The following is a 12512-nucleotide window of genomic DNA, read 5'->3' on the forward strand; positions in this document are numbered from 1 at the left end:
TTTGTTTGAAAAACTTCAGATTTGATTAAATTAACCTCTGATTATTCCTACAATTATTGATTCATAAATGTGTTTTTGCGTTTACACGTTGAAAAGTTTGCGTTTATTTTCAATCAATCGTCTTTATACGATAAAGTTTGTTATTGAACCAGCTGACGTGTACGTGCAGAAACATGTTGTTTTATGAGTTAAATGAATGACGTGATTATCAGTCAGAGGCTCATTTAATTCATCTGAAGGTTTATGAAACAGAAATGACCGTACACTCCGTCCAGGCAGTGAACGCCTCACATCGGCTCCCTCTGACTTTGCTCCTCATGGCGTCTTCATCCTGTGACGCTGGGTTGGTTGTTGTCTCACTGCTGATGTATTCTGTTCTTCAGATGTTCATTGATAACTTCCAGACGGCTAAAGAAGCTCTGAGCGCTGCGACGGCTCAGGCGGCGGAGAAGGCTGCGTCCAGCGTTCGAGGCTTCGCCCAGAAGAGTTTCCGTCTGTCCATGGACATCAAGCTGAAGGCTCCGCTCATCATCATCCCACAGTCCTCCACCTCCCACAATGCCGTGGTGGTGGATCTGGGTCTGATCACGGTGGGGAACAGCTTCTCTCTGCTGCAGGCTGAAGGTTTCTCTCTGCCGGCAGTGGTGGAGAAGATGGACGTCAAGCTGAGTCAGCTGAAACTCTCCAGGTATCAACACAAAACCTCAGAATAAAACAAAAAGGTCCATTTTTACTTATTTATCTAGAAACCGGTTTGTGGTTGAGTCAGAAATCAGCCTGATCGGACAAACAAGAAAAATGTTCAGAGTCACACAGGGAACAAAGAAGTAACGCAGTGAATTCACTAAACTGAAGAAATATCATTCAGAACCAGAACAACAAACAAACAAACAAACAAATGAGCAGACATTTTTTAAAGCTGACTCTCTGTAATACAACAAAACAGGAGAACATTCTGCGTTATTCACAAGTGTTTATTATTATTCTCTTGACTTAGAAGATTTAACAGGCAGGGAGGAGAAAGGATGAGGTCCGAACAGACGGCAGGATCGGAGCATCTTGACAGCAGAACTCCACTTTATTGTGACGCAATAATTTCTCCTGAGAATCTTCAGAGAGTCTTTCTCCTCATTTCCTGTCAGCCTCTTCTCTCTGTCTGTATGATTGAAGGTGAAGATGACAAAATAAATGGCAGAATTTTGTGAATAGACCAATCAGCTGCTGTAGTATTGGTTTAAAATGGTGACGTCACAGCGTCTTCATCAGGGCAGAACCTCTGATTAGACGCAGAAACTGTGAATATTTGCTGTTTGTGTTTCTGAGCGACCCTGAACACACCGACACTTCCTGCGCTGATCACTCACACATGATGACGACCACGTGGATAAAAACAGAATGCTGATTAAACATTGAATATGTGTTCTTAGAACCACGCTGAAGCCAGACTCCTTGCAGCCCGACATCGAGATCCTCCAGCCAATCAACTTGGAGCTGCTCATCACCAGGAACCTGGCTGCTTCGTGGTTCACCAAGATCCCCGGGGTCCAGGTCCAGGGAGTCCTCCGGTCCCTCACCGTAGGTCTCACATGTTTGGTGTTGTTTAATTGGATGTAACGTTCCTCGGAGTGAGACATGAAACTGTGTCGTGCTCGTCAGATGAGTCTGGGTGAGGAAGACCTTGGCGTGCTGATGAAGATCCTGCTGGAGAACATCGGGGAGGGAAGTAAAGAACACAGCATGGATGTCAGGAGACAGGTGGCTCAAGGTAACTTTACTCTCAGTGCATGATGGGAAATCTGACAGAAACTCATGATGTTTCACCTGTGCATCAACACTGGTGTTATATAAAACCTTGCTACCTTTGAGCTCCGGTGTGAATCTGGTTAATTTCCCCAATCAGACGCAAACAGAAAATCAGATTTTTACTGACTGGTTTCCCTCCTCAGAGAAGGCAGAGCTTGCTGAGCAGCAGGCCGAGGTGGTGTCGTTACAGACGGGATCTGACGGTGTGTTGGCCGCCACCAATGGAGGTCTGACGGAAAACACGATCAATATTCTCCTCAACTTTGAAATCAAAGAGGTATGAAATCTGCAAATGCTGTGAGAAGTTTCATCCAGACTTGAAAAATTTTTCTTGAAACAGAAATGTTACTGTAGCTCCCAGTGTGATCAGGAATCATTTGTCACTTTGTTTGGATTTCTCCTCAACACAGCAGCTTTCTGCCGACCAGCCTGCAGGTGTCTTATTCATCTGATTCTGTTTCCTGTTTCCTCCGTAAGGTGTTGCTAACCCTGAAGAAGCCCAGAGAGCAGAAGGAGTCACCTTTCCTGGTTTTTCAGGTCGCTCAGCTTGGCATCGACACCAAAGTCAGGAAGTATGACATGTGTGCCACAACTTACATCAACAAGATCACAATGAAGTGCCTGGAGTTCAAAGGTCAGAGCCCCTCAGCAGACCATGACTGAGTGATAATTACCTTCCTCTGTGTGTAAAGGTCCATGATGATCAACTTTTACTTTTACACCCTGTAGTGTTTTCTTTGCCGTCCCAACTGGTTCCTGTGTGGACAGGAAGCCGCTGATCAAACAGAAACATGTGCAGCAGCTGTTTGTTTCCATGACGTGATTTTTTTGGTTTCTTCTGGTTTCAGACTCGAGTGGTGAGCCGCTGTGTCTCATCAGCTCTTCAGTGGAGTCTGGAGCTGAACTGCTCAAAGTGCAGTATTTCAAGGTGATGACATCATTAACTCACTTTTCCACAGATTACCTGTTGAGGTGCACAAGGTGTGCTATCATATGTGAGAGCACAAGATGACCCTTGAGCAGAGAATAAAGACATTTAATCTCCTTGAACATCTGTTTCTTCTGTAACTTCTGTGTTTCTTTAGGCCGACCGCTCGGGGCCGAACTTCTCCACCGTCTACAAGAACACGGAGCAGATGATCAACGTGAGTTTGTCCACACTCACTGATCAGCTGTTCTTCCCACAATCATGTAATTAATGTTCCAGTGGGAAATGGAAAGTCTTTGGCTCCCTCTGGTGGTCAGATGAACAATGACGTACAGCTAAGTGTTTTCTATTCAATGCTGTCTTGTTCTTAATTTCCTAATAGTGTTCATGGAATGGCTTTGAAAGAACTCTGATTCCTAGTTGTGACTGTGGGGAACATGAATTTGAAGACGTTGGTCTGCAGGTCACACGTGCAGTTAGTCGAAATTGATCTTTTGAAGCTCTACAAATGAAGTCTGTCCCCTAAACTACAGAGTTTATTTTCCTAGAAAGCACTTAAAATTATTCTGAAATTACAGGCCTAAAGTAAAATAAAGTGTTACAGATGAATATTACACTCATTAACTCTCTCTCTCTCTGCAGGTAACCTTCACCTCTCTCGACCTCATGCTTCACACTGAGGCTCTGCTGTCGGCCATCAACTTCCTGTCGGCAGCGCTGTCGTCTGGCAGCGTCCTGTCTCCAGAGAGAGAGATCAGACCAAAGACAGAGGACAAGACGGTGTCCACCAGGTCCAGTCAGTACAACTCACAAAAACGATCTTAAATGTCATCCTGTTAAAAGTGCAGTGAAACAAACTGCCGCTCTGTGGGTCTAAAAGTCTGAACGTTGTCCTCAAAATCTGAAATACTTTCAGCCTATCTTCAACTTGTCTTATTGTTGTGTTTCCTGTCAGCTGCCCTGGTGTCACCTGCAGACAATGAGATCATCGACCTGAAGGTGATGATGACGCTGGGAGCCTTCAATGTCCTGGTGTGCGACCAGAGCTGCAACATGGCTGACATCAAGATCCAAGGTACTGAGGAACAGCTGAGTTTCTTTCTGCTTTCTTTCATCGGCACTAACCCTAAGTTACCTGATGTGTTGTGTTTTTCAGGTCTTAATGGCTCTTTGCTGATGCAAGGACCACAAACTCATTTAACCGCCTGCCTGAGAGATTTCATCGTCCTCAACGTTGATCCGAAAAGCATCCACAAGAAGGTCAGTCAGTTGTGTTAGTGTGGTAATGCCGATTATAGAGATCACATTTAATCAGAAACAAAGTTCACTCTGAATGCTTCAAGACTCTGTAAGCTGTCTGTCTCTCTTTCAGTACTGGCATCAAGACTGATGATATTACATTTATTCCTCATACATTTTACATAAACCGGTTTTCACTTGCTCTTGAAAGTTGCCCTGGTGAATTTAGTGTTAGATGAGCTGCACCACAGGATTGCGTAGAGACTTGTCCCAATAGAATCAAGCAGGTCTTGGTTTGATGGCACTGATTGGGATCATATAAGAGAGATTTGAGATTTCAAGCACAAATTATAGTTTACAGTAAATTATGTATAGGTTAAACTACTGTGGACAGCTCCAGACTGCCTCAGAGCACTCACACCGGCCTTGATTTCTTGAGTTTCTAATGTGTCTTAGACTCTGCTTTAGCACCATGTGCTGCCACAGATGACACTAGAATCCTGTCAGGTATGCTGAAGGTCCTACCCAGGATTAATCGGACATAGTCTGGATTACCTTAAACTACCCTGGACTGCTTCAGATGACTTAAAGGAATAGTTCACTCTAGAACGAAATTCAGTCATTATGGACTCACCCTCATGCTGATGAGAAGTCCAGTGTAGTTTCTTATTCCTCAAAGTGCAGCTGGAGACCCGCAGGGTTCCCTCCTGCAGCAAAATCCATATAACGAGCGTAAGTGGAGAGGAAAAGGTCCATAAAACTACACAAAAACTTTGTAATATTCCTCCATACTGCTCGTCCGGTGCAATCCAAGTGTCCTGAAGTGGCGACATCCAGAGTTTACTGGAAACAACGTCATTTAGTACATTTTACAGCCTGAACAGTCACTGTGCTGTATCTGCCTGGAGGCACGAGGCTCCTCACAGCGTTTGCACTACGGAAGCCGCCTGACAAGATGAACGAGACTCGCGATAGATACACACCGGTATTTACTTCCTGCTGTGAGCGACCGAGCGACACACAAACACAAGAGGGATCTGCTGCACTGGTGATTTGAAACTTTGACACTCACAGCAGGAAGTAAATACCGGTGTGTATCTATTGCGAGTCTCGTTCATCTTGTCCGGTGCAGCTTCCGTAGTGCAAACGCTGTGAGGAGCCTCGTGCCTCCAGGCAGATACAGCATAGTATAGCAACTATTCCTTTAACTCTGTTCTCTGCCGCTGAAGTCCTGTTGAATAAAGGATGTTGACCCTTACTGTCCTTCAGGCCATCTCCATCGTGGGTGATGAGGTGTTCAGCTTCACCATGAGTCTGACTCCTAATGCCACAGAGGGCGCTGGTTACGCCGACACCTCCAAAACTGATGGCAGAGTGAAGCTGAGCGTGGGCTGCATTCAGGTGGTTTACCTGCACAAGTTCATCATGTCTCTGCTGGTGAGTTTCACACAGCTGAGTCAGAATGACTCGTTTGTTTTTAAAGAACAATGTGATGTTATTAAAACGTTATTCTAGTTGTGTCAGAAACAATAAAAGCTTGAAACGCTTCATGTAACTCTGCATCAGGTTTTTTCAATACTAACGATAAGTTGAGTCATTTTATTTCTTTGTGGGTTTGAATGTTTTTTTTTTTTTTTACAGAACTGTTTGACATTTTTATTGAATTGATAGTGATAGTAGAGTAACCTTCTGATCACTATAAGTCATTTCCATTTTCTGGATAATAAAGATATTTCGAATGCAGATTTTAATGTTGGCTTTATGTTGGTGTAGTAGTCAGTGACAGTTTTCATTGTTTGTGTCTGTTTTCATTCAGAACTTCACCAACAACTTCCAGACTGCTAAAGAAGCTCTGAGCGCTGCGACGGCTCAGGCAGCGGAAAAGGCGGCGTCCAGCGTGCGAGACTTCGCCCAGAAGAGTTTCCGTCTGTCCATGGACATCAAGCTGAAGGCTCCCCTCATCATCATCCCACAGTCCTCCACCTCCCACAATGCACTTGTGATGGACCTGGGTCTGATCACGGTGGGAAACAGCTTCTCTCTGCTGACTGTGGACGGATGCCCGCTGCCAGTAGTCATTGACAACATGAACGTCCAGCTGACACACCTCAAACTCTCCAGGTCAGTGAGTGGATTCAGGTCCAGGGATCTGCTCTATAGACAGCAGAGAGACTCTGCAGCATTTAGTCAGGACTAAAGATGTCACCTGACTAAAGAGGTCACCAGGTTGTCTTGGTGACATCTTTAGTCAGGACTAAAGATGTCACCAAGACAACCTGACAACCAAGATAACCTCAAGATGTTTTTTTTCTTGGTGACCTCTTTAGTCAGGACTGTGTGACACACACACACTTAATACAGACTGGGTCATTGTCTAAATAAACCATGTATAACATTTCTCAAGGAGCATTCTTTTTTTTTTCAACTGTGGTACCTGTTGTCCATCAGGACCTGTGGCAACTGGACGTCGGGTCAACCCGGCACCGAGCTGCTAGAACCAGTTAACCTGCACCTGAACATCAAGAGGAACCTGGCAGCTTCCTGGTACAAGAAGATGGTTGCCATAGAGATCGATGGAGATCTGAAGCCCATGAAGGTAGGAGGAGGAGGAGGAGGAGCCCAGTACTGATGGCTGTTTTTTTCCAGCCTGGCTCTGTTCTTCAGAATCAGTCGGGTTTGACCTGTTTGTTATTGAAGCAGAATGTGACACCGACTCTCTGAAGCATCGTCCAGATGTTTTTGACTAATGGAGGTATTGTCCCTTTTTATCCGTCTCACTGTCTGTCCACAGACGATGTCTTCAGTTCACTGAGCTGATTTGAAAAAACAGAAACAAAGTATATAGAATAATTACTGTGATGCTGGACTCATTTTGAACCTAGTGACTGAAACCATTCCACATTCAAAGACCAGTATAACCACTGACTCATTGTTTTCTGTTTCTAACTCCTCTGCTTTTGTTTTTGCAACCAGTTAACATGTACACCACCGAAGGTACAGTTCTCTCTGAGGACAGTCCTCTCCTGTAGTGTTGAAGTGTAGCATCACTAGTGTCTGTGTCGTCTGTAGTGATCTGACCCGTGGAGACGCTTTAGACATCGTGATCAGGATCAGGGTTGTGATGACTGCCGGTCAGATTTGAAGAGATGATTGTTATAGGACGTGTTTCTGGCCGACTGGCAGGTCCAATGACTACAAACCTTCAATTACTGAAATCTGTTTCTGAACCTTTTTCCATCTGAAAAAACTTCGTATCTACGTTCACCATCGGCCTGATGACCAGAGCTTTGCCCTGCACATCAACGCCCATGAAATCCTGCTGCATAGTCGCTGCTGGAGTCGATCCGCTCCATGATCTTTAAACGTGGTTTCTATTTTAACCGAGTCTCTGACGCATTACATCACTCTTTAATGTAAATATACTGCTGTATTTATTGACACAGGTATGTTGTACTGTTCCTTTAACCTCCTAGAGGATCGTTACTGAAGTGACCTGAGTCTGTAGAGGTCTTGACATTATGTCACAGCTGTATGTAATCACCAGGTCAGTGTTCGTGTCTGTAATGAGTGCAGTGTCTGTGCTCCGTCTGTAGGTGGAGCTCAGTCAGGACGACCTGAAGGTGCTGCTGAGGATCCTGATGGAGAATCTGGGAGAGGCCAGCGGTCTGGAGCCCGCCGCCCTGAGACAGGAGGCCGGCGTGCAGCTGCAAGCAGCCGGAGGCCCCCCGACAGGTCTGACAGATTCATATTCACATATTTATGTTGATTCAGCTTCTGTCTCCCAGCTGATGTCACTGATGAGATCAGTTTTATAATTGTGATGTTTTTTGATCTTTCAGTGTTGTGTTGATATGATGTGTGTTATTAACCTTAATTATTAATCTTGAATATAACTCACGAGCTCAGGTGATGTTGGGAAGCCGACTGCAATCAGCGAGGAAGAGGAGGACGGAGCTCTGGAGACCATGAAGTTTAACTTCAACATTGAGTCTCTTGGACTGGTTCTGTACAACAATGACCCAAACCAGGTGAGTCAGAACATAAAGAACAGCTGCTGATGGGTTTAAGCAGACTCCTGATTAGGTTTTCTCAGTGTTCTGGAAAGTTCTGTGTGCATTTCCTCCTGATGTTTCGATGAGGAAACTCGTGGAAGATTGATGAAAGACAAGTCAGCAGCTTTTTTACTTTTCTTTTGATTTTGGATTCTTTATTATGTCAACAGGACACGAGTGTCATCCTGAACTGTCTGTCTGCTCTTCATGACGTTCTTATGTCCAACACTGATGGTGGATTCTGCCTTTCAGGCACATATAAAGTTTCTCCTACTCAGAGCTGATTGGCTCCTGCGATCAGCTCTTCCTCCTGGATAATGTCACTGTTTTAAGTGAAATGAGTTGAGCATGTGTGGAAATCCACCCATCTACAAGTTTACTTTCTACTATCTGTCTTACTATAAAAGCCTCCAAAATGTCTCAAACTCAACTGTTGTTGCCTCAACTCCAAAAAACTTTTGATGTTAGATAATTTTCTCTAACTAAATGCTGACAAACCAGAAGTTCATGACATTAAAGAGCTCCATCAGCAGTAGTGATGTGAGGTCCTCTGATCAGGGTTTGATGGTCATTCTTCTCCTCAGGCTCAAGACAACAGGAGACTCAATTCTGGAGCTCTCTTAGATGTGTTTTTGTAACATGGAGTAACATAAAAAGCATTAATCAGATGGGTTTAAAGATCATTCTTGTATCGTTGTGCACAAAATGATCACCATCAGCACTCACTTTTTCATACGTCAGCAGACTAATTTGTCAAATCTTTGCAGTCTTTAGACGGTGGTGGAAACACGGGCAATCACAGGTTGAAGGAACCTTTTAATTCTTGCTAAACTAGCTCCTGGGTGCTGTTGTGCTCACATCACACGAGGCACCATAATGTAGTGCTTAATGCAACAGTAACAGGGAGTTTTGGGTTAAATTTGGCTATCAATAATAATTAATGATTATCAGGGATAATTATTAATTACGATTAATAATAAGATCCAATTTACATTAGATTACCTCGGGGAACCACCCTTGAAGAAGGGAAAAGAGCCAATTCACCAAATCAGTCTCAGAAAAGGTACTAAACTGTTTGTAACTCTGATTAATAATTAATTTAATAACTACAACCAATATTACCATAACAGCTGTGATGGTCGAAGGATTTTGGAGTTCTTGACAGAGTCGAAGTCGGCAACATTCACTCTTGTACAATATTAAATAGACAAAATGAAGGTTCAAAAGTATTTTATTTAACACAAAGATGAAAACACACTAACTAACATGTACTATATACAGGTGTGTGTGTGTGTGTGTGTGTGTGACGTGATGCCAGGTTATAGAAGATGGTTAGTTGCATGCAAAGACCCTGAGTCTGTGTGAAGCGTCATTCGACTAATGTTGAATTAGCCGTCTAGGAAAGCAAACTACCAATAACCTGACCTGAGATCACAATAACACTCAAACAGTGGACACACATAAATTGAACACACATGCGTTACATTAACCAGAGTTTAAAGTCCTGTGCGAGAACGTTGGGATTCCAGTGTTGAATGCTGTTCTTGCTGTGCAAGGACGGATGAAAGTCGGCAGAGGAGGAAACATTTCGCTCCTTTCCTTTGCAGGGATAGCAGCTCGGTGCTAACTTGCTTGGTGTTCCTTAGATTGTGAAGTTAGCTGGCAAGCTTTGTGTCACAGCTGCTGGTGCTAACTGATCAGGAACACTGGCAGAACCTCGTGTCGCTGCAGTGAGGAGAAGTTCTTTGGGCCTGCTGCAAATGCAGCTTGCAGCTCTCCACAGCTGTTAGGCCCAGAAGAAGAGATCTTGAGGGCAGGCAGCCCTGTGGGGGGGAAATGGAGAGGAACCCTTGAGGATAAGAAGTCGAAGGAGTGGAGGGAGTTAGAGTAAGAGAGGCTTGAGGAGAAGAGAGGCGCTGGAGTTTTGACTCTCTGATGAGAGGGGGTTCTGCCACCCTGACCAATAGTAGCTCAAAGCTGAATTTTGCACCTAGGTGTGAACAATGGGGAATTCTGGGACACTGAGTTCAGTTCAGAGTCCATTTTGAAATCCACAATGAATGACTTCATCTGTGGGTCCCAACAGTGCTTTGGTTGGAAACACGGCTTTTGCTTTTTGGTCTCTATTTGTTAAGAAAGCAGCTAGATAAAGAAACATATTTTTAAAACTCTTTTTTTAAACAGTGAATGTAAGAATATGTAATTATCATCATGAGCAGGTCCTGTAAGGTGACCGAAAAAAACAAAACAAGGGCTTCCAGGTCTCAGTTGATTGAAGTGATGAACTGTGATCATAAGACTTTATCATCGATCCGTTTTCTATTCTTCAGGATAAATGCCATTTCATTTTTGGATTAATTTTGAAAACGAAAATCCTAAAGTTCCGACCGATCCTAAAGACGGCCTAAATCACCTCAAACAGGATCAGTTGGTTCAGGATCAGCTGGTCCAGGATCCAGGATCAGCTGGTTCAGGATCAGCTGGTCCAGGATCAGCTGGTTCCGGATCAGCCCTCTGGTTGTTGGACCTTGTGTCTGATTGTTGTTCTTGTTGTGTGCAGCCGTCAGACCTGCAGCACCAGGAGAACCTCAGACTGGGTGAGTTCACCCTCCACCTCCTGAAGACTTCAGGGAGGATCCTGACCAACGGCAGCATGGAGGTGACCACGATCCTCACCGCCTGCACTCTGGACGACCTGAGGATGGGCATGGAGAGGGTGACCTCACGGTAACACGACCTCTGCTTTCTCTCAGCCTGTCTGAGAGTGTGTCTGATGAATCTTAGTTTATTCAGGAAGAGAAGAAGAAATGTCCAGAAGAGACAACTCCTCCTCTGTTCTCTTCTTCTTCAGAGTGTTAGTTTGGTTGCAAGTTGATTGACTCCAGACCTCTGCTGACACCTTGTGGTTCTTTAACTTCACATTTTTTGTGTTGGTCAGAACAGAACATCTGTTCACTAAATAATCCTCAACAGTTTTACTACAGCAAACCTCACTTTACAGCAAAATATGTGAAACTTGTATTTTGGGCTTTAGAATAAATCTCTTCAACAAAATATGTAGAATTACTTTCATATATGAATTCTCTTCTGGATACATTTAGGTTAAAATCAGGTAGTTTGTAGTGACAGCTGTAAATCTTTTGTTTATCAATGTTTAATGATATTGATTATGGTCTCAGTCTCAGAGAAGCCTGTGTTAACTCTCTTGTGTTTCTGCAGGATGGTCGGCCGGAGAGATGAGCAGAGCTCTGAGGCGATGATCGACGTGACGTATCGCCAGAGCGCTGGAGAGCGGGAGGTGGTGGCTGTTCTGCAGAAACTCAACGTGTGTGCCAGCGTGGAGTTTCTGATGGCCGTCACAGATTTCTTCCTGCAGGCTCTGCCACAGAGTTCATATCCAACCTCTGCAGCGAGCGACAGACTGCCGCTGAGACAGACCACCGAGCCGCGAGCCGACGCCAAGACTGGTGAGACCCAGAAACCAACAGAAAGGGAGGGCTGGTCTGCCTATATCTAACAAAAAGCAACATTAAAAACAAAGCAAAATAAAAAAAAAAATCACAGTGAATAAGTAACATTTACTACAGTGATACAGGGTCAGGACAGTCACATCTGAGCTGTGAGATGATTAACAGAATCTGCTGCACAGAATCAGGCTCAGTTTTCTGAGAATTTGTTCTAATCTTTACTTTGTCTTACAAATACTAATGCTTTAAATTGATCTAAGAAGGTTGGTCGTAGGTGTGGTATGAGGTTGGAAACCACTGAGGTAAAATAGATTTAAAATGTTAAGTAAATCTCAGTTTAGTCCTTTTGAAGTATCCAATTACTGATGATGTCTGCTTCAACTGACGCTCAGATCAGCAGGTGAATCATGTGCATGTTTGTGGATAATTCAGCTGAAAGGCAACAGTTACAGACAGAACAGACAGACTGTCTGTGACACACAGTTCTCTGGGTTGATGAAGGTTCTCACTCATCCAGGTCATGTTATGCACCTGGGCTCACCTAGACTTTACAACCCACATGAAGGCCAGTTGGGTCAACAACCCACAAGTGGCCCTCACGACTCTGAAACTCAGAGCTCACACGTGTCCTTAACGACTCTGTAAGGACACTCCTACATTATGTAAGGACACTCCCACACTACATAAGGAGACTCCCACACTCCGTAAGGGCACCACCATAGTCTGTAAGGACACTCCCACACCATGTAAGAACACTCCCATATTCTGTAAGGAAACTCCCATACTACACAAGGACACTCCCACACTCCGTAAGCACACCACCATATTCTGTAAGGACACTCCCACACAAAGTTTAAAGCCTGCAGCTCCTCCAGTTAGTTTGAAGTGAAGATCCTCTTGGATGAGACGTGAAACGTCTTCAACAAACTGTTGACTTCAATACAGAACTTAGAGTTACCTGAAGAGTTGTGTTTCTCTTTATTATTTATCATAACAATAATTAAGAATTAAGATTCAGACAAA

The 12512-nt window shown here is 44.1% G+C and overlaps 1 protein-coding gene across 2 annotated transcripts in view; it reads left to right on the forward strand.

Annotated features, from left to right (window-relative positions):
• The window catches only part of vps13c (vacuolar protein sorting 13 homolog C), a 74819-nt gene that overhangs the window by 28032 nt on the left and 34275 nt on the right, over positions 1-12512 (forward strand). For both annotated transcript variants that reach the window (XM_073464251.1, XM_073464252.1), the window contains 17 exons: positions 384-688; positions 1428-1575; positions 1657-1765; positions 1947-2080; positions 2281-2437; positions 2652-2731; positions 2889-2948; positions 3374-3527; positions 3687-3806; positions 3888-3991; positions 5240-5407; positions 5787-6091; positions 6419-6566; positions 7564-7702; positions 7877-7998; positions 10583-10749; positions 11242-11489. In XM_073464251.1, coding sequence (XP_073320352.1) covers positions 384-688; positions 1428-1575; positions 1657-1765; positions 1947-2080; positions 2281-2437; positions 2652-2731; positions 2889-2948; positions 3374-3527; positions 3687-3806; positions 3888-3991; positions 5240-5407; positions 5787-6091; positions 6419-6566; positions 7564-7702; positions 7877-7998; positions 10583-10749; positions 11242-11489 — 2668 coding nt within the window. The remainder of the gene's footprint in view (positions 1-383; positions 689-1427; positions 1576-1656; positions 1766-1946; positions 2081-2280; positions 2438-2651; positions 2732-2888; positions 2949-3373; positions 3528-3686; positions 3807-3887; positions 3992-5239; positions 5408-5786; positions 6092-6418; positions 6567-7563; positions 7703-7876; positions 7999-10582; positions 10750-11241; positions 11490-12512) is intronic.

The sequence above is a fragment of the Pagrus major genome, chromosome 4, assembly GCF_040436345.1.
Source record: "Pagrus major chromosome 4, Pma_NU_1.0".
Taxonomy (NCBI): Eukaryota; Metazoa; Chordata; class Actinopteri; order Spariformes; family Sparidae; genus Pagrus; species Pagrus major.